We start from the raw sequence: 27,124 nt of genomic DNA, 5'->3' as shown, positions 1-27,124 counted from the left end.
GATATCACAGCTACAGTTCAGAACAATTTAAAAAATCAAAAACAAGAAATCCTGAGATTAATAAAGGATCCCCCCCCCCCCTCCTAAACTCCATCAGGTGTCAGTGCCCACCATTTCCATTATGGTTACTGGCTTCCTTCCACCTGTGATCAGTTGTAATCTGTGTGATTAGTGAAGCTGTTCCTGGAGCATTCATTCCCTTGCTTGGTAGTGCAACTGACAGCAAACAACTGACTATGGGTGGCAGGCCACTTTCAAAAGATCTCAGGGATGGAGTTGTGGACAGACGTAAGGCAGGAGATGGATACCAAAATATCTCAAAGGCTTTATCAATCCCAAGGAGCTCAGTAAAGTCCATCATAAAGAAGTGTTTGGTACTACTAGGACCCTCTCTGGATCCTCCAAACTGGATGGAAGAGCAAGGAGGCTACCAGGAGGCCAATGGACACTTTGAAGGAGTTACTGGATTTGATGGCAAAGAGTGGTCATTGTGTTGTGGTGTTATGGGTCCACAGCTCTTCCAACAAAGGCCATTTTGTTTTAAATAAATAATCGCCACGCTCGTGGCTTAGCGGGGGGGGCGTGGTAGCTGTAGCGAGCCGCAGGGCGATCTGCGGTGTGGGTGTTTCTCACCTAGGTGCACAGGTGAGAAACTGCCCACATCCGTGATCATTCCTGTGGCTAATGGGCTGCAGCTGCTATGTCCTCTCCGCATATATAGAGAAGCGCGAGCAGGTTAAGGGAGAAAAAAAGGAAAAGAAAGGAGGTAAAAGAGAGACGAAGGAGGAAAGAGGGACAGAAATGGAAGTTGCATGAGGAGGCAGGAAGCAGCAGCAGCAGCAGGAGAAAGAGAAAGTCGGTGCGGGATGAGTGCGTGAGCGCTCGCAGGCAGTTGTATGGAAGCCTGGGTGTTAGGCCGACACCCAGGAGTCGTAGTAGTGGTCGTTCCCGCTGAGTGAACGAGTAGCAGGGGGTGACCAGTGAAGGGCAACTGGAGGCTTGGATGTAGGAGTCCCAGGGTGAGCGTCCTGGCCCTTGGGATTAAAGCCAAGTCTCGATCGGGAGAGCGGAACCGAAGCCAGGGATCGGGGAGACTTCAGATCAGTCACGTGGAGAGAAGGCCAGCTGCAGAAAGGGCGACTCTCCTGTTGCGAGGCCCTGATCGGAGAAGCAGGAGAGCTGCCAGGTAAAAGACACCGGACTTTAGATTGGTTTTAAAGAGACTGCCTTCAGCATTGTTTTGTTTTAACCTCGTTTTAAAGGATTGCTTTATTTATTGAATTTAGCCTCCACAATGTTTCTTTAATGGATTATTTTATTTATTTATCTATTGAACTATGAACACTGCACTGTTGCACTTTGGATTTGTTGTTTAAATAAAAGCACTTTTGCACAATTATACATCATCCCCTTACTCATTGTTGTTGCCTCACTGTCTAGCTCATCGGTGACATTACCGACTGTGTTGGGTTCAAGAGCTCCCTAACAGAAGATGGGAGCATGGAGCTGAACCCGCATCGTCACATGTGTACAGGTGACAACAATTTGACAAGCGCTCCACAAGTGTGGCTTGTTCAGGAGGGTCGCACTTCTCAAGAAAGGCCACATTGAGGCTCTTTTGAGCTTCGCCAGAATGCACCTTGAAGATTCTGATGCCAAGTAGAAGAAGGTCTTATGGTCAGATGAGACCAAAATCAAACTATTTGGCCTCAATACCAAAACAGTACACCAATGCAGCTCACCATCCACAACACACCATATCTACAGTAAAGCATGGAGGGGGCAGCATCCTGTTGTGGGGGGCCTGGGGGTTCTCATTAGGGTAGAAGGAAAAATGGACGGGGGGAAATACCATCAAATTCTGGAGGAAAACCTGCTACCCTCTGCCAGAAAGTTGAAGATGGGCAGAACGTTCACCTTTCAACACGACAACGGTTTATTCCTTGAATATCTGTCTCCATATCTGAGTATACAAGAAAGTCGAGGGGAGCCCACTCCTGATTTTTATGTACAATATTTGTTTCTCATGTCTTAATATTTCCGCATAGTTACTAAAAGAGGGTTATGTAGAAATGTGAGCTGCTTTTCTATAAGAACAGATTCCCAAGGAGCACGCGGCCCCCGGCCAGGCACTGGCACCCACCAAACCCCAAGATGGGAGATCCGCCCTGAGGTGAGTGCTGCTGCTGCCTCGCAGACCCACTCCACTGTCTTGGGTTCTCGTCCCCCCACAGTCACTGCGGAGTTTTCCATACAGTGGATTCAGAAAGGACCTCCTTTTCTGTTTTGCAGTTTATTGCATTACAGATTTGATTTCAAATTAATAAATTTGCCATTTTGCCCATCAACTTACACTCAATAACCCACAATGACAAAATGAAGATTTGGGTTCAGAAAAAGAACCAACTCTCTCCAGTGTCCTTTTCGATTCCGTGCTTCACTCTGAAACATTACACAAACCCATTCTTCGTTTGCTTTGAATGTTCCTCCAAGTCCATCCATGTTGTTTTTTTCCCCAAACCTCCTGTGTCCTGTAGGGGGCTCCACAGAGCGCCCCAGTCCCCACACACATCCTCAGAGACACAAGTCCCGGGTTCAGATAACTGCTTTACTACAACAGTGCACCTTCCAGCAGGTTTCTTTCTTATTCCAAACACAAACATTGATACTCCACTCCTCCTAAGTTGAGCTGCGACTTCTTCCCCCTGACTTCCAACTCCCTGGGGTAGGGCAGAGCGGCTCCTTTTACGTATCTAAGGCCCAGGATGTTCTTTGGATGCTAGGACATTGCCTATAGGAAGCACTTCTGGGTCAGGCAGGAATCCCCTAACAGGTAGGACTGCCCCCACAGGACTACAATTCCCAGCATGCCCTGCAGGTGACCATACAGGGCTGGTGCCATCTAGTGTGATGGGGGAGCATACAGTCCTGGCAGGTTGTCTCTCCCACCCCTCCATTTTACTGTCCTCCCAGGCAAGATCAGAATCTTCTATCCAGCCCTGCCAGCGTTATCTACTTTTACAGTGGCATCGCCCTGGCCACTCACTACCTTGGCCCCCCAAGATCCATGAACCATCCTGGCCATTACATCAAGCCACGCCAGCCATCCATCACACTGGTTACCCTGAACAGGGTCACAAATTGGAAATTGGGAGTCCATTTCATTGAGTGGAAAAAACACGGGACAGGCCACCAATCCATCGCAGGATGAACACACACACATTCTTAAACCCTATTGGAGATATCGGCACATACAAACGCTGTTTGATCGATGGAGAGAACCTCTCTTACCTTCATGCAGCAGAAGTGGATGACTTCTCGATACTCCTTGCGGGTCTTGGAAGGTAAAGCCATGGATTTTGCGGAGTGGCTCATAAAGGCTGAAAGTCACCGTCTTCGACCCTTTATTCTGCACAAACAAACTGATGTTGCACGCTTTTCCAGGGAGAAACTCAAATTTGATTCTGCCGTCTGACACGTCATGGTCCGAGCTCACCTCAATCCCTTCTGCACTCGCTACAACTTTGGACCTGAAGGAAGACAGAACAACAAAAAAAAAATGACAGTTGGCATGATGGGGCTAGTGGAATAGGACAGACTGGCATTGTCCATTTTGCCAGGCTGGAACCCAAGTCCTGACATAGCAAACTGCTGCCACCTAAACAAGTCTGCATTGGCCTGACAGGGAACCCTGTCACCGGAACGCATCTTTGGGTTTTATTTAGTAAGATGATCGACGCCAGACTTCGTAACATCAGCAGGGACGTCTCCCGAAGGCACGAGCAGCTCAAAAGGACCATAAAACAAGGATGAGCAACACTGACGGACACAACGTTCAAGGTGGGCTTATGTGGGCCCCAGAAACCAATGACAAGATCCTCATACCTTACTTTAAAAACATCACTAACTGGTCTTCTCTTCAAGCTGTAGATCAACCTGGCTGCCCATAACCAAGAGCCATAGCTGACAGGGTGGCCTCAGCAGCGCTTAAAGATGTGATGCTGTATAGAAGGACACCACCGTTCTACTAGGTTATGTAAGCTTGTATGGATTTCTGGATTTACTTTGTGTTACGTATTCTTTATTGTTACTCTTCCCTAATTTCATGCGACTTTCTCTTTGACATCAATTTGAACTGCAACTCCAAATCAGAAAAATTTGGGATGGTATGGAAAACATAAATAAAAAAAAGAATAAAAACAAAAACCTAGTGATTCTTAAATTCCACTTTGAATTAATTTCATTACACACAGTACAAACATGTTTTTGTCTGCTCAGCTTAGTTCATTTGTTAATATGCATCCATTTCTACATTTGAGGCCTGCCAACCAGTTCCAAAAAAGTTGGGAGTGCTCTCCCCTCGACTTTCTCGTATGCTCAGATATGGGGATGGAAATTTGAGGAGTAAACTGCAAGGCAAGGATTATATTTTTATACAATGAAAATTAAAGCAGCGGCTCCCAAACTGTGGTACGCGTACCACTGGGTGTACGTGGAGCCTTTTCAGGTGGTACGCATCGCGGTCCCTGAAATTTAATTTATCTGTGCAAAACCCATTATGACAAGCCTGTTGTGAGCAAAAACCAATGAAACTGTTTAAATACACTAATACGTGGATTCCCAAATTTAGTGTGGTGTGAAATTTCGTCATCTGAATAAATAAAACCTATTATTCGAATCAGTATTTAGTTCATTTAACGCTACCATAATTCCTTTTCGCGGACGTCAACTTCAACTTCTTCACTGCTTGAGCTTTTGGTCACTAGATGAAAGCACAACGCCGACACTATTTAGTCTTCGGTAACTCTGCCTCACAGAAACCGCTTGCGTTTGTTGTTATACATGCACGGCCGCTGTATCGCATCATAGTCACTAGATTGAGGCACAAAGCCGATACCATTTCATCTTCGGTAACTGCGTCACATACAGGCCGAAGGCAGGATTTAGTTTCGGGGCCGAATTTATCAATTTATGTACATGCACAAATTTTTTTCATTAAATTTTATGCACAATTTCTTCCAATTCTTTAACTTTTATTCAGATTTCGGGGCGGTTGTAGTCAGTGTCGTGAATTTGCTGTATATTACCTAATTAAGAATTAATCATTCATTGCAGTCCTTGCTTTTTCATTTTTTTGTTAAAAATTCGGGTGGTACGCAACGCAACTCACTTAACCTCAGGTGGTACTTGATGTCCAAAAGTTTGGGAACCCCTGTATTAAAGAACCATCAACAACAAATCAAATCAAATTAATAATATATTGAACAATTATGATAAAAGTAAAGTTAAATAAATCAGACTCTGCAGCTGCATGAATAAAAGGTAAAGAGTACCATGGCCGGTTAACGGACATAGGACAAAAGTTGATTGAAATCTACATTTAGTACCTAATACTTGTATGAAAAATTTGGTTGACCGAAGTGAAAGAGTACTCAAGTTATCATGTTTACCTACACACACACACACACAGACATGCACACAAACAGAATTCCCAAAAACAGTATTTTCGAACTAAAACGTTGAGATTCACCAAAATCTCGAAATTTTTGGAGGATTCCAATTTCATATACGAGAAAGTCAGGTAGGTCTAAAACGTCAAAATTCATCAAAATCTCAACATCGAGTCTTCGGACGACCCCGATAATTTCCCTATACTTCAAATACGAGAAAGTAAAAAAAAAACATCAAAACACAGCTCTTCTTAAATTTACGTTGACTCTGATTTCATTGCGGACAGTTAAGAACCCAAGATATCTCATGTTTTGTCTGCTCAACTTAGTTTATTTGTTAATATGCATCCATTTCTGCATTTGAGGGCTGCCAACCCATTCCAAAAAAATCATCAGTGGTCTTCCCTCGACTTTCTCGTATGCTCAGATATGGGGATGGATATTTGAGGAGTAAACCGCAAGGCAGTGATCATATTTTTATATTATGTACATTAAAGAACCATCAATAACAAATTAAATCAAATTAATAATATATTGAACAATTATGATAAAAGGTAAAGTTGAATAAATCAGACTACGCAGCTGCATGAATAAAAGGTAAAGTACCATGGCCGGTTAGCGGAAATAGGACAAAAGTTGACAGAAATCTACGTTTTGTACCTAATACTTGTTTGCAAAATTTGGTTGACCGAAGTGAAAGTGAACTCAAGTTATCGTGTTTATACACACACACACACACACACACAGAGAGAGACATAATTCCAAAAATGGTATTTTCAGACTCAGGGAGGTCTGAAACTCGAAATTCATGAAAATCGCAAAATGGAATTTTTGGACGATTCCAATACCTTTCCCAGTGCTTCGTATATGAGAAAGTCAGGTAGGTCTAAAACATTGAGATTCATCAAAAACTCAACATCGAGTCTTTGGACGACCCCAATATTTTCCCTATACTTTGAATACGAGAAAGTAAAAAAAAACATCAAAACGCAGCTCTTCTTAAATTTACGTTGACTCTGATTTCATTGCGGACAGTAAGAACCCAAGGTATTTCATGTTTTGTCTGCTCGACTTAGTTTATTTGTTAATATGCATCCATTTCTGCATTTGAGGGCTGCCAACCCATTCCAAAAAAATCATCAGTGGTCTTCCCTCGACTTTCTCGTATGCTCAGATATGGGGATGGATATTTGAGGAGTAAACCGCAAGGCAGTGATCATATTTTTATATTATGTACATTAAAGAACAATCAATAACAAATTAAATCAAATTAATAATATATTGAACAATTATGATAAAGGTAAAGTTGAATAAATCAGATTAAGCAGCTGCATGAATAAAAGGTAAAGTACCACAGCCAGTTAGCAGAAATAGGACAAACGTTGACAGAAATCTACGTTTTGTACCTAATACTTGTTTGCAAAATTTGGTTGACCTTAGTGAAAGCGCACTCAAGTTATCGTGTTTACACACACAGATACACACATAATTCCAAAAATGGTATTTTCAGTCTCAGGGAGGTCTAAAACGTTAAAATTAATCAAAAATCTCGAAATTGAATTTTTGGAGGATTCCACTACTTTCCCTATGCTTTGTATGCAAGAAAGTCAGGGAGGTCTAAAACACTGAGATTCATCAAAATCTCGACATCGAGTCTTCGGACGATCCCAATATTTTCCCTATACTTTGTGTACGAGAAAGTAAAAAACAACAAAACGCAGTGATTCTTAAATTTACGTTGACTTTGATTTCATCGCAGACAGGATGACCCCAAGATATCTCGTGTTTTAGAAATTTGACCCACTTCATATCATTTGTTGATATCCATCCACTCCTGCCTTTGAGGCCTGCCAGCACATTCCAAAAACAGTTAGGCCGGTAAAATATCCAGCGCTTTGTAACGTCGCCATTCCTTCTCACGACACTTCAAAAGACGTTTTGGCACCGGGGATACCAAGCGATGAATCGTTTCCCGTGTTATTTTGTCCCATTCTTCCTACAAACATGTCTTAAGGTGGGCAACAGTACAGGGTTGTCGTCTAAATCGTTGCATTTCTCGTTTCGGAATTCTCCACACAGTCTCTGTTGGGGACAGCGGAGGACGGCTGGCAGGCCAGTCCAGTTCCCAGACCCTCTTCTTCCACAGCCATTGCCTTTGTCACGTGTGCTGAAGGTGGTTTTGTACTGTCATGTTGAAAAATTCCTGGACATCCCAGGAAAAGAGGTCTTCTTGAAGGCCGCGCATGTTGCTCTAAAATCTCACTGTACTTTTCTGCATGAATGCCGTCATCACAGTAGTATAAATGACCTTTGCCAAGGGCACGGACACAACCCCAGACCATGACACACCCTGCAGGACTTTGGACTTGTTGCTGATAACAGTCTGGATGGTCCTTTACGTCTTTGGTCAGGCGCACACGGCGTCCATTTCTTCCAAAAAAGATCTGGAATTGTGACTTATCTGACGTTTGTTTCCACTGTGTGATGGTCCATCCCAGCTTCCTCTGCGCCCAGAGAAGTCAACGCCACTTCTCGACATGCTTAACATATGGCTTCTTATTGCACAGTAAAGTCTGAAGTGGCATTTGTGAATGTGACTCCGTATTGTATTGCTTGATAGATAGATAGATAGACAGATAGATTGATGACACGGGTTTGCCAAAGTCATCAGGCCTTGTAATCCCATGTGCTGACGTCAGCTGATGTCAAGTGATGGCTGCCGTCTGGGTGATCGGAGATCACCGAGGTTCAGCTTAGGCTTGCGCCCTTGACCTTTAAACACTGAAATTCCTCCACATTTCTTGAATCGTTTGATGATATTATGCACTGTAGAGGGAGAAATATGTAAATCCCTTCCAATCTTTCTTTGAGGAACATTACTTTTAAACATTTCAATCTTTTTCTCACACGCCCATTGGCAAACTCTAGGTCTTCTGCCCATGTTTGCTCCTCAAAGACTCGGCCTTTTGTGGACAACAAAACCTGATTACAATCACATCATTACTTCATTATTTACTGGCCCTAATTTGACCCCTCATTTTTTTGGAATGTGTTGCAGGCCCGAAACGCAGGAATGGATGGAAATTAACAAATGAAATGAAGTTGACAGACAAAACATGAAATTATCTTGGGCTCATCCTGTCTGCAATGAAATAAAAAAGTAAATTGAAGAAACACTGCATTTTTTTTTATTTGCATTTTCCACACCATCTTAACTCTTTATGATTTGGGTTTGTACGTCCTGTGTATGAAGAAAATGTGCCATAGCAATAAATGTTGTTGTTGTAGAAACAATCCCTTTACTCCTGAGGGCAACTGTGCTGGCTTGAGAGAGTGGAATACTCGAGTGTATTGGAGTTTGGCCAAGATGGTCATGAGTCCACCCTTGATGAGGAACAGAAAGAGCATGAGCAGGAGAGACAGACAAACAGACAGAGAGCAAGTGAGTGAGTGAGCCAGACAGAAAGAGAAAGAGAGAGAATGAGAGAGAGAGAGACAGACAGACATACACACACAGACAGAGTGCAAGAGCGAGAAACAGACAGAAAGAGAGCGAGCGAGAGACAGACAGAGAGCAAGTGAGTGAGTAAGCCAGACAGAAAGAGAAAGAGAGAGAATGAGAGAGAGACAGACAGACAGACATACACAGACAGACAGACAGACATACACACACAGACAGAGTGCAAGAGCGAGAAACAGACAGAAAGAGAGCGAGCGAGAGACAGACAGAGAGACAGACAGAGAGCGAAACAGCGACAGACAAACAGACAGAGAGCGAGAAACAGACAGAAAGAGAGCGAGCGAGAGACAGACAGAGAGCAAGTGAGTGAGTAAGCCAGACAGAAAGAGAAAGAGAGAGAATGAGAGAGAGACAGACAGACAGACAGACATACACAGACAGAGTGCAAGAGCGAGAAACAGACAGAAAGAGAGCGAGCGAGAGACAGACAGAGAGCGAAACAGCGACAGACAAACAGACAGAGAGCGAGAGACAGAAAGACAAGAGAGCGAGCGAGAGACAGACAGACAGAGAGAGAGAGACGGCAACAGACAGACAGAGAACGAGAGTGAGAGCAAGACTCAGACAGAAAGAGAGCGAGAGACGGAAAGACAGAGAGCGAGCGAGAGACAGACAGACAGAGAGCGAGTGAGTGAGAGACAGAAAGAGAAAGAGAGAGACAGACAGACACAGACAGAGAATGCAAGAGCGAGAAACAGACAGATACACAGAGAGTGAGCGAGTGAGACAGACACACAGGGAGACAGACAGAGAGCGAGACAGCGACAGACAAACAGACAGAGAGCGAGAGACAGAAAGACAAGAGAGCGAGCGAGAGACAGACAGAGAGCAAGTGAGTGAGTGAGCCAGACAGAAAGAGAATGAGAGAGAGAGACAGACAGACACAGACAGAGTGCAAGAGCGAGAGACAGAAAGAGTGAGCGAGAGACAGACAGACACAGAGAGAGAGAGAGAGAGCAAGACTCAGACAGAAAGAGAGCAAGAGATAGAAAGACAAGAGAGCAAGCGAGAGACAGACAGAAAGAGAAAGAGAAAGAGAGAGACAGAGAGCGAGAGAGAAAGAGAGCGAGCGAGAGACAGACAGAAAGAGAAAGAGAAAGAGAGAGACACAGACAGAGCGAGAGACAGAGAGCGAGAGAGAAAGAGAGCGAGCGAGAGACAGGCAGACAGAGCGAGAGAGAGAGACAGTGACAGACAAACAGACAGAGAGCGAGACACAGGCAGACAGACAAACACACAGAGAGACAGACAGACACAGAGAGCAACAGACAGTGAGAGACAGAGCGAGTGAGTCAGACAGAGAGAATGAGAGAGTGAGAGAGAGACAGACAGACAGACAGACAAAGAGCACAAGAGCGAGAGACCGACAGAAAGAGAATGAGAGACAGACAGCGACAGACAGACAGACAAGAGAGCGAGCGAGAGACAGATAGACACACAGAAAGCGAGCGAGTGAGACAGACAGACAGACAGACAGAGAGAGTGAGCAAGCGAGCCAGACAGAAAGAGAGTGCCAGAGACAGACAGACAGACAGAGCGACCATAGAAAAGCCAAGGGTTCGCCTTGCTAATGACGGGTGTGGACTCTTTACCTGCTGCTCTCCAGCGTTTTTTAAGCCACCAAGGATTCCTCAAAGAGAAACTCCAAGAGTAACTGTGACCAGAAGATGCAACCAAAGGTGAAGGAGGAGACGAGCTCCTGAACAAAGAAAGAAAGTGCAATGAAGATTCCTGCACATATCTGGAGAAAGCCAACCAGGAATGAAACAAGACATCTCTCACCTCAACCAGAAATATGACTTTGATTCCGAGAACTATTGATTGTAATTGGATGGATAGGACAAACAATAAACTATGGTTATTGGGGTCACTGTAAAGTAATAATTTTGTGAGTATGTTTCTCATCACGTCAGAAAGAGCGCAGCCACATCTCACCGTGAGAGATCAAGAGAGCTGTGTGTGGGGTGGATGGTAAGCCAGCAGAGAGGCTGCCGTGAGCAAATGAATGTCACAGAGTGAATGTGTGAAGCTTAACAACCAGTGGTGGAGTGGTGGCTCTGAAGCTAGAGATTCACGTTGGCAATGGGAAGGTTGCTGGTTCAAATCCCAGAAGTGATTCCATTCCATTGGGCCCTTGAGACAGGGCTCTTAACCAGAGGCGGATTAAGGTGGTCATGGGCCCCTAGGCTACACTTTGTGTGCCCCCCAGTTGCAGAGGGTATAGACAGCCCCACTTACTCATAATGCTTTACCAGAAAAAAAAAAAATGATTTAATGCCACGTGTAATAGAGAGCTGGAAATATTACATAGCCGACATGAAGCCACTCGGGGTGCAGTAGCATAAACAAACATCCGCAGAACTACCTTGACAGCCTTTACTATAAATGGCAACGCCACAGATAAAAGGCATTAACAGTGGATCTGAAAGTTAATAACCGCTTTTAGCTTTCTAAACCAACAGGTGTAATAATGACAGTAGTATACAAGCCACACTATATTACTGAGGCAAAAATCACACATATAAATAAAACAAGACCCATAAAAATACAATACAGTAACACAAATAATAACACAACAGCATCACAATCATACAGCAAATATACACTTTTCTACCTTTAGAAGATTTTCTTCCTTGTTTTCCTGAAAGGGACGTCCTTGATGAGCTCGGTAAAATCCAGTTGGCACAAAATATCACTTTCAGTTTACATCAGAGACAGGTGGTTCAGTCTGTTTTGGCCCATTGTGGATCTCAGTCTGTTTTTAACTAGTCTCAGTTTTGAAAATAAACACACTCCCCGCTAGCATTCGTTACAGGCAAAGTCATAAATATCTGATGTGCTCTATCAACATTTGGAAAAACAGACTGTAATTTTCTTCCTCGTTGCAGCAGTAACCTTGCTGATGTCCTTGTTTTCTTTAATAAATTCTCCAAATTGTCCAATTTCATCCACAAAATCTTCCTCCAGATCACCCGCATATTTCTTCTGAAGAATGGCCGCTCCATTTCGAGGATCTTCTACAGAGATGGAGGGAATACTGTTCAAAAATCCAAACGTCTGCTCAGAGTCTTTCTTGGAGTGATACCTCCGATCCAGTTCGGCAATGAGTCAGTCTGTGACGGAGATAAAAAAACTCTTGTTCTGAAATTGTCTCAGCCTGATCACTCATAGTCCGATTCAGTGGATTCATCCGCTTGTTGTTTCCTTTTTCTGTGCCTCTGTGTGTCCACTTTGTAATGTTGGAACACAGTTGGTGACACGTTCTTTGCACCACTCTCAAAGTTGTCAAAATCATCTCGCTGGATTCCTCAATGAGCTCATGAGATCAACAGCGTTACATACAGTGCATCCAGAAAGTATTCCCAGCGCATCACCTTTTCCACATTTTCTTATGTTACAGCCTTATTCCAAAATGGATTCAATTCATTTTTTCCTCAGAATTCTGCACACAACACCCCATAATGACAACATGAAAAAAGTTTACTTGAGGTTTTTGCAAATTTATTAAAAATAAAAAAACGGAGAAATCCCATGTACATAAGTATTCACAGCCTGTGCTCAATACTTTGTCGATGCCCCTTTGGCAGCAATTCCAGCCTCAAGTCTTGTTGAATATGATGCCACAAGCTTGGCATACCTATCCTTGGCCAGTTTGGCCCATTCCTCTGTGCAGCACCTCTCAAGCTCCATCAGGTTGGATGGGAAACGTCGGTGCACAGCCATTTTAAGATCTCTCCAGAGATGTTCAATCAGATTCAAGTCTGGGCTCTGGCTGGCCACTCAAGGACATTCACAGAGTTGTCCTGAAGCCACTCCTTTGATATCTTGGCTGTTTGCTTAGGGTCGTTGTCCTGCTGAAAGATGAACCGTCACCCCAGTCTGAGGTCAAGAGCGCTCTGGAGCAGGTTGTCATCCAGGATGTCTCTGTACATTGCTGCAGTCATCTTTCCCTTTATCCTGACTAGTCTCCCAGTTCCCCACAGCATGATGCTGCCACCACCATGCTTCACTGTAGGGATGGTATTGGCCTGGTGATGAGCGGTGCCCGGTTTCCTCCAAACGTGACGCCTGGCATTCAAACCAAAGAGTTCAATCTTTGTCTCATCAGACCAGAGAATTTTCTTTCTCATGGTCTGAGAGTCCTTCAGGTGCCTTTTGGCAAACTCCAGGTGGGCTGCCATGTGCCTTTTACTAAGGAGTGGCTTCCATCTGGCCACTCTACCATACAGGCCTGATTGGTGGATTGCTGCAGAGATGGTTGTGCTTCTAGAAGGTTCTCCACTCTCCACAGAGGACCTCTGGAGCTCTGACAGAGTGACCATCGGGTTCTTGGTCACCTCCCTGACTAAGGCCCTTCTACCCCGATCGCTCAGTTTAGATGGCCGGCCAGCTCTAGGAAGAGTCCTGGTGGTTTCAAACTTCTTCCACTTACGGATGATGATGGCCACTGTGCTCATTGGGACCTTCAAAGCAGCAGAAATTTTTCTGTAACCTTCCCCAGATATGTGCCTCGAGACAATCCTGTCTTGGAGGTCTACAGACAATTCCTTTGACTTCATTCTTGGTTTGTGCACTGACATGAACTGTCAACTGTGGGACCTTCTATAGACAGGTGTGTGTGTCTTTCCAAATCATGTCCAGTCAACTGAATTGACCACAGGTGGACTCCAATGAAGCTGCAGAAACATCTCAAGGATGATCAGGGGAAACAGGATGCACCTGAGCTCAATTTCGAGCTTCATGGCAAAGGCTGTGAATACTTATGGACATGGGATTTCTCAGTTTTTTTATTTTTAATAAATCTGCAAAAACCTCCAGTAAACTTTTTTCACGTTGTCATTATGGGGTGTTGAGTGTAGAATTCTGAGGAAAAAAATGAATTTAATCCATTTTGGAATAAGGCTGTAACATAACAAAATGTGGAAAAAGTGATGTGCTGTGAATACTTTCTGGATGTACTGTAAATCCAAATCAACTGCCTGCAGTGCGGTGCTAGTCTTATCAAAGCGTTGCAGTATGCGGTGCCACGAGTTACACAAAAACGAAATCTCTCGTTTTTCTCTTCACGTAGTACAGCGTTTCTCAACCTTTACGTATTTGTGACCCGAGTTTTCATAACAGTTTTAATTGCGCCCCCCCTAACGTTTTTTTGAAAGGAGCCCACTAATACCAATTTGTTCTTTTTTAATTAATGATATATCATAGATGCATATTTTATTATACCTACTTAACTTTTATCGACATTTATCTAACTCTATATTTATTTTTCTAGTATCAGAATGTAGTTTAAGTTAATTTTGTTTTGGTTTCAATAGATGTATTTTTCATATTTTCGATTCTTGTTTTCTTTTTGCTTATTTCGCGCCCCCCTAGGGGGGCTCGCCCCACAGTTTGAGAACCACTGGCGTAGGGTATCCTGGCTTCATCCCGGGCAGTAAGGATTTGGTTCGGGTCATCAGCTGACTGTTCTAATGACTCTTGAATTCTGCTGTAGTGCTTTTATTGCCAGTGTGTGTGCTGACCGTCTAGTGTCTGAAAAGCCTTTCAAAGCTTCTGTCCTGTGGATTAGCATTTTGTTGCTGACTGGATGGACATTTGACAGCCTTGAAATATCCGGTCAATTTAAGGATTTTCTTTCGCAGTTCTTGGCTACACTGTTCTTTCATTCGTTCGGCTTTTCATTTTTGTACTCCACTATCATATTTTCTTTCTGCCATTTCGCCGATATGCTGTCCAGTTACCCAGAATAACACAGTGGTGTGGTATGAACTCAAAACAAAATGAACTTGAACCGGGTCACATCTACCCAATCAGCGGTTTAAATTTAAAACATTTATTATTGACCAATTTGCGTCACGGAGGCGTTTTTCTTTTAGTAAATTAAAAAAATAATTAAGAATAGTGTGGCCAATCCCAGGCCCCTGCACACGTGGGGCCCCTAGGCTGCAGGCTGCATTAATCCACGCCTGCTCTGTCCTGGGGATGACGTTAATCTGCATCCCGCCAGCAGATAGGTCTTCCAACTTGCTGGGATAACTTGGGAGTTGGTGGCAGGATTGGCACTCCAACCACTGTTTTAAAAAAAAAGCCATCACACTCTTCCAATTCATTTGAACGAGTGTAGTGCTGAGGTGTCACCAGTTGCACGGCTGAAATCCGGTCGTAATTTGGGATGCTGTGGTGGTTCATCATGTGATGGGTGTAGCAACACGTGTATCAGTGCCTACTCCCTCTTAATATCCAGCTAAAGAACTTATCTAATTTAACCACATGAATTGAAAGATCAGAATTCATAAGTTACATGCCTTTGGAATTTCCGTCAGGTATGTTTTCGTAAAGTTTCTTGTTTAATAAATCTGAACTCCAATTAGCCACAGACCCTGCACAACCAACAGCAGCACATCACCCAGCGCAAAATTTTCATCACTCAAGTTCAAGTCTGATGTCCATGGATGCTACTGAGCCACGAAGGGCTCCTTTTCAACAACAAGATATCATCAAATGCTATTAAAAACATATTTTATGTACTTTAATACTTGTAATTACTTTCTACTTCCACTGTCATTCTTCCATATGAATCAATGTCACAGAAATCTATATATATATAAAATTCTTTTCGCACTTGAAATGGAAATTACGTATGACCACGCGATTTGGAAATTCCGTATGACCACGCGATTTGGAAATTATGTACGACCATGCGATTTGGAAATTACGTATGACCATGCGATTTGGAAATTACGCATGACCACACGATATGGAAATTACGTACAACCACGCGATATGGAAATTACATATGACCACGCGATATGGAAATTACGTATGACCACGCGATTTGGAAATTACGTATGACCACGCGATTTGGAAATTACGTATTACCACGCGATTTGGAAATTACATATGACCACACGATATGGAAATTACGTATGACCACGCGATATGGAAATTACGTATGACCACGCGATTTGGAAATTACGTATGACCACGCGATATGGAAATTACGTATGACCACGCGATATGGAAATTACGCATGACCACACGATATGGAAATTACGTATGACCACGCGATATGGAAATTACGTATGACCACGCGATATGGAAATTACGTATGACCACGCAATATGGAAATTACGTACGACTTTTTTTTAGTTGGTAGTACTTGATAGTAGAAGAGATGAGGAAAACAGCTTTGCGTCTTTCTACTTTTTAACTGCGGCGAGCTGTAAACAATGTACGTGAAAGCAAAGTGGATGCTGGGAGGTGCGGAATGTCGGGCTGCTCCGCTGGGTCGAGAGCTTCGCAGTTTCAGGCAGCGTCCTCTCTTCTCGCACTGTTTGTGACACTTCAAGTCCCCCGTCGGCTCCTGGGAGAGTGGAAATCTTTGCGAATGAGTGTAATCGGCGCCATCGAAGCAGGACTCTGTTTGTAAATTGGCCAGCATGACTACTTACTGTCCCTTAAGATGAGTTCGGGTCACTAAAACCCCACGACATTCAAGGTTCCTTTTGTGATGAAGTATTTTAAGAAGTAAATCACAGGCACGTAGTGCAAGGTTGTCAGGCAGAAATTTAGACGATCACATAGAAAATGTAATTTCTATACCACATCGGTCGTGTAGCGCCTTTCACAAGGGATCTACTACCGAGAGATGATCCAAATACATTATAGCTACTGTTAGTACTACTTACCTGTTGTGTTATAGCGCCTTTAAAATGTAGTTTACCCCAAACCACTCCAGTAGTGCTCAATGTACTTTGCTTCTTAAATGTTAATGTTTTACTGTTTAATAACTTATAGACTACATTTTATTTTTTTTCCCTTGTACTCAGTGAGCGAAGCCACTGGGTAATCAACTAGTATGTAATAAAAATTGTAATGACTAAATCTCTGATGAAGGGACTAGAAAGTTCTGTGAATATTACACCACACTTACATTTTCTTACTAATATACATTTACATTGTCACGCGCGGGCGCACGGAGGACAGCAGAAAGGCTCAGGTGATGGTCATTTCTCACCAGAACACAGGATGGCGCTGTTTACTAACACCTCGTTTCTTCTTCCCTCTGCAGACCAAAAGATTGACAGATTGACCACCCCTGACATCACTTCCTGTGCCCGTCCACCAGGACCTGCCTCTTACTGCTGAACGCCCTTAGTACCAGAAGTTCCGCCATCTTGAATCAGTCACACTTGAGACTCGTATCTGTGAAGACGTTTCTTTATTTTTTTTAAAACGTGTTTATAACTCGCATTTTGTTTTACACTTAAATCGGAGTTTTTACCTGCGGGTGCCCCAACTCTTTATGACTGTGAGCAGCTTTCTTACAACATTTACTAACATACATTTTCTTACTAATATATTTGATTAAGAAAACAAAACAGTAAAATACAACTCTGACAAATTGAAATTAACTCTTTTTTATAAATTTCTTCTGGAGTTTTCTTAAGTACAAAAACAGATCTTTACATCGAATGCATTGTTGACATCAGATTTTGTTTGGACCCTCCATTTAATAGTTGTTCATTTTAAAACGTTACTTTACTTTCAATGCCGTCTTGTTTTGGTAACACGGACTTCCATTTTGAGAGCATCATGACATCAGTTGCCTCAATAACAATCCCATCATGCACCAGGACAATGTGTCGATGATGTCACTCACTGCAACAGAACAAAGGACGCTCCACACAGGTCCCAAAGTATTTGAGATTGGATATAAACTGTCCGGCGATTCGGAACGATTCGTTATGATTTTCGTGGTGCTTGAAACTGCTACACAACTCTACACCACACAAAGTTGCCAACAAAAAGTCTGCACTGTTGGTCTTTTATCCCACAAGACAACACATCCATCAAAGAAGACAGGACTTCAAGAAGACCTCTGGTGCAGACCTCCTCAAACTGGGGCCTTGTCTATTACCCCAACACTGCTTTTAACCCGAGTCCTCACTCCCTCAGACATATCCTGGACAATCCTCACGCCGGACCTATTCAAAGGAGTGACATGTCATAGGAGTGACATAACAAAGGTGTGAAACCTCAGATATAAATTTGAAAGGAGTGACAACCATCCATCCAACCATCCTCCAAGTGGTAGGTGAGGCGACAACGATTTTTTTGGCGAGCGTACTTTCAGTTGGGTGTGGTCCAATAAAATGTCACTCCTAGGAAGTGTCACTCCTTCGATACAGACCCCCCTCACACACTTCTCTGGTCCTCCTTTCTCTCTCGTGCACCCCCAGACCTCTTCACATGGCCCCTTCTCCAAATCAATGACCACCTTATGCAATCCTTTCTGCTTCTCTAGGAGTTTCTCAATGCGACGACTTCATCGGTTGCTCCTCTCCCTGACCTAAAACCAAACTGCTCCTCCCCTACGGTGGTCTCTATCCCTAAGCCTTTTCTTTTGAAGCCTTTCCCAAAATTTTCATTGTGTGTGACATCATCTTTATCCCTCTACAGTTTTCACAATCCTGAATATTGCCCCTCTCCTTATACACTGTTCCTCCATTCCTTTTCTCCCGTTCATAGATCTTCTGCACTCGATCCCACAACACACCCACTTTCTCTCCCACTAAACCCTTTCCACACTCCTGCTGGTATTTCATCCAGTCCTTTCCATTTTTTTTTTTTTTTTTACTAGGTACTTGTCCTTCATTTGGGAACTCCAACCAAAAACACCACCCTTGGATTGTCTTCATTCCACACCTTGTCACAGCACCTCTTCCATTTACTTTTGATCCATCGATCAGGCCACAGCTTGCTCATTTTTCATCTGCTTTATTTATTAAGCCTTGTTCCTAGTCTTCGCTCTTCTAAATATCCTTCTCTTTCCCTCTTTTGTCTCAATTTCTTCACACACCTCCTACAAAGTTGGTCCCTGGGCTCTTGGCGCTGCCCTCTTTTGCCTCCATGTTTAGTCTCTCGAGACATTTCTCAGTCTTGAGCCTCCCTCCCTGTTTGGTTTCATGTCTTATTTGACTCCATCTTAGGACAAGTTTATACATCACTTGACATGTGCGCCTGTGGACTCTACTGCTACGCCAGCATTGTACCGTTTATACTTGCGCACATACTTTACGTAAATCTAGAAGATTCCACCAGGTGGCAGTGTGCGAGATCATCACGTGAGAAAACGTTCGGCTTCGCTGTGTTGTTATTTGCCTGAAACATCCATTAAATTCAGAGGACACCTTGCCACAATATCTCTGAAAAGGACGTTTAATGATTAAAACCTGCGGTGGGTTGGCATCCTGCCCAGGATTGGTTCTTGCCTTCTGCCCTGTGTTGACTGTGATTGGCTCCAGCAGAACCCCATGACCCTGTGTTCGGATTCAGCGGGTTGGAAAATGGATGGATGGATGGATGATTAAATCCATCAATCCAGGGATGCGCCCATTCCAGCTAGCACTGGGCACGAGGCAGAAACAATCCCTAGATGGGGCATCAAGTCATCACAAGGTGAATATAATCTCACACACACACACACACACACACACACACACACACACACTCACACACACACACACACACACACACACACAGAGGAGTCATTTTAGTGTCACCAAATCCCCAAACCTTCATGTCTTTGGAAGGACACCGGAGCCCAATGTGGAAACCCACCAGGACAACATGCAAACTCCAGGCAGGGAATACCAACGACATGACTCCCTGCACGACAGACCGTGCCACCCCCATACGTGTAGTTATTAACAGTATTCATTATTTAAATAAAGTTAATGACTTCAATGTAACATACATATGTTGATATCACTTTCATGATGAAATGCATTAAGTATAAATCTAAGGATTGCGGTGGGTTGGCACCCTGCCCAGGATTGGTTCCCTGCCTTGTGCCCTGTGTTGGCTGGGATTGGCTCCAGCAGACCCCCGTGACCCTGTGTTCGGATTCAGCGGGTTGGAAAATGGATGGATGGATGGAAATCTAAGGATTCTAATTGTGCAGAGAGCTGGAATATCATAAATGTGATGTGTTCTGTGTGGCAATCACTGCCTGTCGCTGCTGTCAGTTCCGGATGAAGCCCCAGAAGCAGGTAGCAATTAATAACTGGGTCGGTTTTAGGATGACATTTGCGACGGTCTACTTTAGCGATAAAGTAAACTGCGAGATTAAAGTGGACATTTTGAGATTAAAGCTGAAATTTCCACTTAAATCACAAAATACACCTTTTCACCGTGTCCTTAATTTGTTTTCTCTGTGGCTCAAAAACGCCGCCATACATTCTGATGCTGTTGTGAAGTTGCAAAAAAAAGACGGCACAAAAGATGGTATGCGAGTCTTTTAAAACGTATCGTGTCATTATGATCGGGTATATGCAACGCTTGAATATAAAAGCACCATGAATACATCTGCATGTCGGCATTTTGCTTCACTACATCGAACCATTCATCAAACATCGAAACGCGCACACCGATCTCGTAGGATCCTCAAAGCGGCTTTCTGTCACATGTGGATAGCAAACAGAGACTCTGACGTCACATTCTGACTTTTATCACCGCCACCTCCACCCCTCCGACTTTTTGCTGGAACTGCAACTCGCGCACGCGTCATGTTAATTTCTGAGGATGCATTAAATGAATGCTGGGAACGCATGGCAGCAATGACGAGTGCACGTATGCTTTCTGAGCGTGAAGTATAAACGAGCCCTTAGCCTTTCTTCTTAATTTTCTTTTCTAATTTGCTGAAATTACAATTAAGATAATCATTTGGAAAGGACAAAAGGATAATGACACAAACAATGGATTAATAAGATATTAGCTGATGCCCACCGTAGTATATGGCGGTGTAAGAATAGGAACGGAAAACGATGAGAAAGGAATTCTCATTCCTCTTGAAAGACGCAGTGTGCATGTAGAATTTCCGGCCAAGCAGGATTACATGTCAAAGTGATAAATAAATCAGGCTTTCCGAATTTACGTACTATGGCCATGGCATCCTGATAGTTTTGTTGCATGTATCTTGGACTTCCTGGAAATGTGGACGGTAATTTGATCATTTTGCCTACACGTACCTTGTTATTTTCAGCGTTTGCTTGCAGTTCGTCTGATAGTCCTTTGTATTGTTCCATGCGCAGATCTTGTTGATGTAATCTGAGATAGTTGAGACGCACGCCCTCTGTTTTAACATACGAATCTATGACGTACAGTTGGAATAGTTTGCCACTGAAGTGCAAAATACTAAATGTTTTCCTCATTGCTAATCTGTACGCATAAAATTGCCATTGAGTAAGCCTTATTCGCTGGGCGGTTCTTTTATCGGGAACATGTTGTAAATCTTTGTGCCAGCCAATGTCTCCGTAAGGGAATAAAAGTGTGTAAACCATAAGATCGCAATTCATATTGAGCGTGGAAATCTGTTTACAGGAGTTGCCTATGGGATAGATGCAAATGTCCCTTTCGGCAGGCAGTTCGCCATCTTCTCCGACGAAAATCACTGCAACATCGGTGTGACATGTCGGGGCATTGGGCTCTATTCAATTAAGGCGCGCACAAAAAGGCGACCTCAATTGGGCGCGGCAAATAAAGGTGTTCGTAGATAATTTAGTTCAAATGGCTCTGGAATATGTGAAGAGCAACAAAGGTGCAGATCTACTCGTAGTCGAAGGCTACACATTCAGAAAGGAGAAAACTATCAACGGGAAACACATCTGGAAATGCACCGATTGGAAAATGTTCGTCTCGCTGTCATACCAAAAATGGATTATTCGTCAAGAGACCATCTACGCACAACCATGTTCCAGATGTGGCGAAGATCGAAACAAGGAAAGCAATAGTGGACATCAAACAACGAGCAACTTTTCCAAGGCCAAGGAAGACCTACAGAGACACTTCGGAGCGAATTAAATCAATTGTCCTTGATTATGCTAATAGACCGCATCTCGAATATCTACGTGGCATTGCACATAATCTACGTTCAATCATTGCCTTTATCTAATAAATTTTCTGTAATAATTTTGTTGCGTTTGCCTTTATTTGCTGCGCCCAATTGATGTCGGCCTTTTGAAGCTCGCCTTTATTTACGCGCCCTTATTGAAGGATACCGGGGCATTGTACCGTCGTAAATCCTGCCCAGGGTTTTCCTTGAAAACCATTTGTACAGATGCTGTTGGATTGGACTGAGCGATTTCATGCATGTGTTTGTATGATTTAGCGAAGGGGTTAATGGTTCTGAGCATGGAATCCAGCTGGAGAAGTACATTTTCGCGCATGCAGAGTTTGCTTTATTTTGTTAGCGTAATTCAGTAGCTTGCGCTGTGTCAAAAACATACAACTGTCCATATCCTGGAGAGGCAGAAGTGTTAGCGTATAGTGGAGAGATTTGGTGATAAATTTGCCTGTGCATTTTTAAACAGTATGGTCCGTGGCCAGGAGGTTGAGTTATCTGTGCACCAATGGAAGCAAACGCTAGAGAAGAGTTGTATTCTCGAATGTGTTCACGATAATTTTTAGCTTCTGATGTTTGCTGTGTAAGAAGCTGTTGTAAAGACACAGGTGGCTCCCGCAAAGGTGGTAAAGCTACTTTACTGTTGTGTCAGCACCTCGAGTACTTGTTGGATGGATTACGCTCAGCAGGCCAGTATAGTGCATGACATGGAAGAGGACGAATAGGAATCGAGAAATGTCATGTCAGCTGCTTGTGGGCGGGACTGGTTTTGAAGTGGAAGCAGGACGATCCAGAAGAGAAATATTATATATATATATATATATATATATATATATATATATATATATATATATTTATATATGAGAGATTGGGTTAGGCTGAGGCAAAATACATTTGCAAAATGATCGGCATTTCACTGCCAGCGACAATCCATGCCATTGATGCATGACGAAAGATGTTTAGTCCTATATGGAAGAGTTTACACATGTGTGGAATTTTATTACATTAATTCCACTTTATTCATTTTTCTGTTTACAACTTGGGCAGCATGGTGGCGCAGTGGGTAGCGCTGCTGCCTTGCAGTTAGGAGACCCGTCTGGGCTCGTGTCCCGGGTGCTCCCTGCGTGGAGTCTGCATGTTCTCCCTGTGTCTGCGTGGGTTTCCTCCCACAGTCCAAAGACATGCACGTTAGGTGCATTGGCGATCCTAAATTGTCCCTAGTGTGTGTGTGTGCCCTGTGGTGGGCTTGCATCCCGCCCAGGATTTGTTCCTGCCTTGCACCCTGCACTGGCTGGGATTGGCTCCAGCAGACCCCCCCCCCCCCCCCCCCCCCCCGTCATCCTGTGTTAGGATATAGCGGGTTGGATAATAGATGGATGGATGAGCACAACTTACAAACCACTGTTTTACGGTTTATCCATACAGAGTTCATTCTTGCCAGGTTTGCAAATGTGCCATTATTTGCAGGGAGATGGGCCGAAATCTGCGGATCTCTAACTGGGCCTTTGCTAAAGGTCAAAGGTTAAAAACGATGAATATTTTGAAGTAACAAGCTAGCATTTTGTTTAATCGTGTTGGTAAACAATTCACGATAGTACATAACTGGGGTCACAGACCATCCATTGTCTTGTGGTACATCCAGGTGTGGAATTGGGAAAATAGAAAAAAAGCTAATTCAACATTTGGCTGATTAACGAATATCGCATGTCAAATTGTAAAAGACTCTGCTGCTTCTGTCTATCGTTGATTGTTTCAAATATGCTTCAGCTAGTAAGAAAGTCACGTATGACATAAGGGGAATGTCTAGGGGGCATAAACCTTTTATATTTATGGACAACTCGAAACTTGTAAGGTCACCGAGAAGACTTGAATGCACCAATGTAAAAATAATGAAAGGCCACGGAGCGGACATTACAGAGACCATCTTGTGGAAATCCCACAATCCCTGCTCCGCTACAGGTTCAGAACCACCATGGATGGCTGGACGGATGCGCAGACAGACATCAGGGTGGGACGGACGGCCACATCAGTGAAATGTGCAATGAAATAAGAGGTTTCTGTTCATTTCATTCTCCTGCCACCTAAATCGCCAACGTAAACCTTAATTGTTTTGCATTTTGGATGGACGGATGGATTGATGGATGGACACAAGAATGTGAGGGGACTGACGTAATTATTGAAATGTGAAATAACATTTTCTGTTCACGTGTGTCACGCACAAGCACATGTGGAGCGGCTTAAGGACCCGACAAGTCGTGCCAGGGGACAACGGCGGCCATAACTGTTCCCGGAGGACTACTGCATCCACCCTTTCTTACCTTCTGGTCCCCTCCCTGATGACGTCATCTACCCATCTATCACCACGGCTTTCCCAACATCACTTTACATCACTTCCAGTCTGCCCAGCCATTTTTGTTTTGTCTGTTGTACATAGTTTGAAAACACTGACGAACTTATGCTTTACAGTATACGGGGCCTGAAGAACCCCAAACCTTTATGCTTGTGGTCCGCTTTTTATTACACGTGTTATGAAGCAGGATGGTCCCACACTCCCAGAAGCCATATTGGGAGCCTTTTAAACCCGAATCGCCTGATAACGTAACCAAGGGATGGGCCTTGGCAAGTGAGGACACACACACACACACACACACAGAGTCAGCAATGGATGGGTGTATAAGGAGCAGGTGCTTTTATTCCAAAATGGCTCCATAAAATACATCCAAACAATATTGTGCTTTTTTCTCCCTCAAATAAATAAATAAATGAAATCCAAACATTCAGCAAATAAGCAATCCAGTGCTCAAGGTGAAGGCTCAAATGCCATAATGGATAACTGCTGCAATAAATAGTTTAAAAACTGAAGGTAAAACAAAGTCAGGCTTCCCATCATTAAATCTTTATAGACTCGAGACCCTCCATCACTCTGTCATGGCACCCGTCCTCCCTCTCCCCCTGTTTTACCTTTCCATCCATCCATCCATCATGGTCTCCCTGGCTCACCCCTCACTGGTCTCACAGTCGGTGGAGACATCAGCATCTGCGGTCCCATCCACCTCCTGCTGTATCCATGACTGCCATCCCGTCTTCCTCACACACAAGCACCTTCTGGATCCCCAGGTAGATTTCCATCATTCCCCCTGCAACTCCTCAGCCAGGGAACGTCAAATCGCTCGTCTCGTTCCTCCACGGGGCTCTGACCGCCTGCCTCTCCTCCTCCATACAGCCCGACTCGAAAACTTCCAAATTGCCTTTTTTCCTTCTTTTTCCTCTCTGTCTCCATTCTTTTTCTTATTCTCCCCCATCTCTGCCGTGTAGGCTCCTTTCATTGACCGGCTTAGGCGCAGGTGTGAGACGCCGCGCCCTCCGGGCCACAAACCACACACCGGACTGACTGACGCTCTCATCTGCACGATCAGATCAGCCAGGCACGCCAACCGTCCCCAGAGCAGAGCGCGCGCACACCCACCCATGCCCCATTCTGAGCCCTCACATTCTAGGGCACGATTATTTCATTAAAATATTCCCAACGCCACCAACCACTCGTCACATCACGTCATTGTCCTGCTGCCTCAAGTCACTAAAGTGACAACACCGAATTGTCACTCATTTTCTTCCACACATGCTATTAATTGTGCATACGTCTGCCAATGATTAAGTATTTACATAAAGATGTCTAGTAAAGAAAGAAATAAATAAATAAGGACCAGATGTCACGTGAAAACATTTTGGTGTATCGTGTTAGGACGATGCCCACTTTGCCAACTACTATGACAATTATGGCAGTTACAATCCTAAAGATGCATCAAAGACAGAAAAGAAACTTAAAACCCCAGAGTGCTTGCGTGATGCGCCTTGTTAACACTTTGGGTACAACTGGGGTTGGGGGGGGGGTGGGGGGGGGTAATCGGACTTAATGTGTGTGGCTAAGATTAGGGGGGCCGTTACCCGTCTCAAATAATGTGAGTGGTTACAATAGAGTTGAGATTAGGGTTATGGGTGGGGGGGGGGTATCTGTCTCAAATAATGTGACTGGTTACAACTGGTTATGGGGGGGTCGGGGGGGTTACTTGACTCAAAATGAGATAAACGAGCTGGCATGAAGGTCACATGTTTCCTGTCTAGTGTGGGGCTCCCCACGGTCTTGAAACGCTTCAGTTCTGAATACACAGCTGCCAAAAAAAAAAAAAACACTTCCAATGGGGGGGGGGGCACACCATCAAAAAACCTCAACTAAAAACCCAAAGGACCAAGACGAAACATTGATACAAAATAAGTTTAATTTTAACAAAAAATGGCTGTGCAAGGACAACACCTTGAAGAGGCACGAAAAGGAGAAAAGGAAAGGCAGACACAGCAAACAAAGCCCCAATGCGGAATCCCAAAAATCGTATTTCAAAAATATCAAACGTCAAGATGGAGCAGAGGCTCCAAAACATCAAAGTAGTGAAGTTCCAAAACAGAATCCAAAAAGGCAGAGGGTGGAAAATTCAAGAAACACAAAGCAAAGCAACGGCACAGTAACTCGCCAGAAGACTTCAATGAACCGCCAGGAACTTCGGGAGGCCCCTCCCTTCAAGAGGACGGAGGGCTGTTCCTGGAGGTGATTGACAGGTGGCCCCGCCCCCCTGGGGAGCCCCCTACTGAACAACTTGCCAAAAGACTTCAATGAACCGCCAGGAACTTCGGGAGGCCCCTCCCTTCAAGAGGACGGAGGGCTGTTCCTGGAGGTGATTGACAGGTGGCCCCGCCCCCCTGGGGAGCCCCCTACTGAACAACTCGCCAAAAGACTTCAATGAACCACCAGGAACTTCGGGAGGCCCCTCCCTTCTAGAGGACGGAGGGCTGTTCCTGGAGGTGATTGACAGGTGGCCCCGCCCCCCTGGGGAGCCCCCTACTGAACAACTTGCCAAAAGACTTCAATGAACCGCCAGGAACTTCGGGAGGCCCCTCCCTTCAAGAGGACGGAGGGCTGTTCCTGGAGGTGATTGACAGGTGGCCCCACCCCCCTGGGGAGCCCCCTACTGAACAACTCGCCAAAAGACTTCAATGAACCACCAGGAACTTCGGGAGGCCCCTCCCTTCTAGAGGACGGAGGGCTGTTCCTGGAGGCGATTGACAGGTGGCCCCGCCCCCCTGGGGAGCCCCCTACTGAACAACTCACCAGAAAACTTCAATGAACCGCCTGGAACTTTGGGAGGCCCCTCCCTTCAAGAGAACGGAGGGCTGTTCCTGGAGGTGATTGACAGGTGG

The 27,124-nt window shown here is 44.3% G+C and overlaps 1 protein-coding gene across 1 annotated transcript in view; it reads right to left on the bottom strand.

Annotated features, from left to right (window-relative positions):
* LOC114647653 (putative helicase MOV-10) overlaps positions 1-27,124 on the bottom strand; it is a 160,150-nt gene that overhangs the window by 104,383 nt on the left and 28,643 nt on the right. The window contains exon 5 of the mRNA XM_051924409.1: positions 3,292-3,530. Coding sequence (XP_051780369.1) covers positions 3,292-3,530 — 239 coding nt within the window. The remainder of the gene's footprint in view (positions 1-3,291; positions 3,531-27,124) is intronic.

The sequence above is a fragment of the Erpetoichthys calabaricus genome, chromosome 3, assembly GCF_900747795.2.
Source record: "Erpetoichthys calabaricus chromosome 3, fErpCal1.3, whole genome shotgun sequence".
In the NCBI taxonomy this organism is placed as follows: domain Eukaryota; kingdom Metazoa; phylum Chordata; class Cladistia; order Polypteriformes; family Polypteridae; genus Erpetoichthys; species Erpetoichthys calabaricus.
The sequence above is the reverse complement of the archived record's forward strand: the minus strand, read 5'-3'. Positions and strand labels throughout refer to the sequence as shown.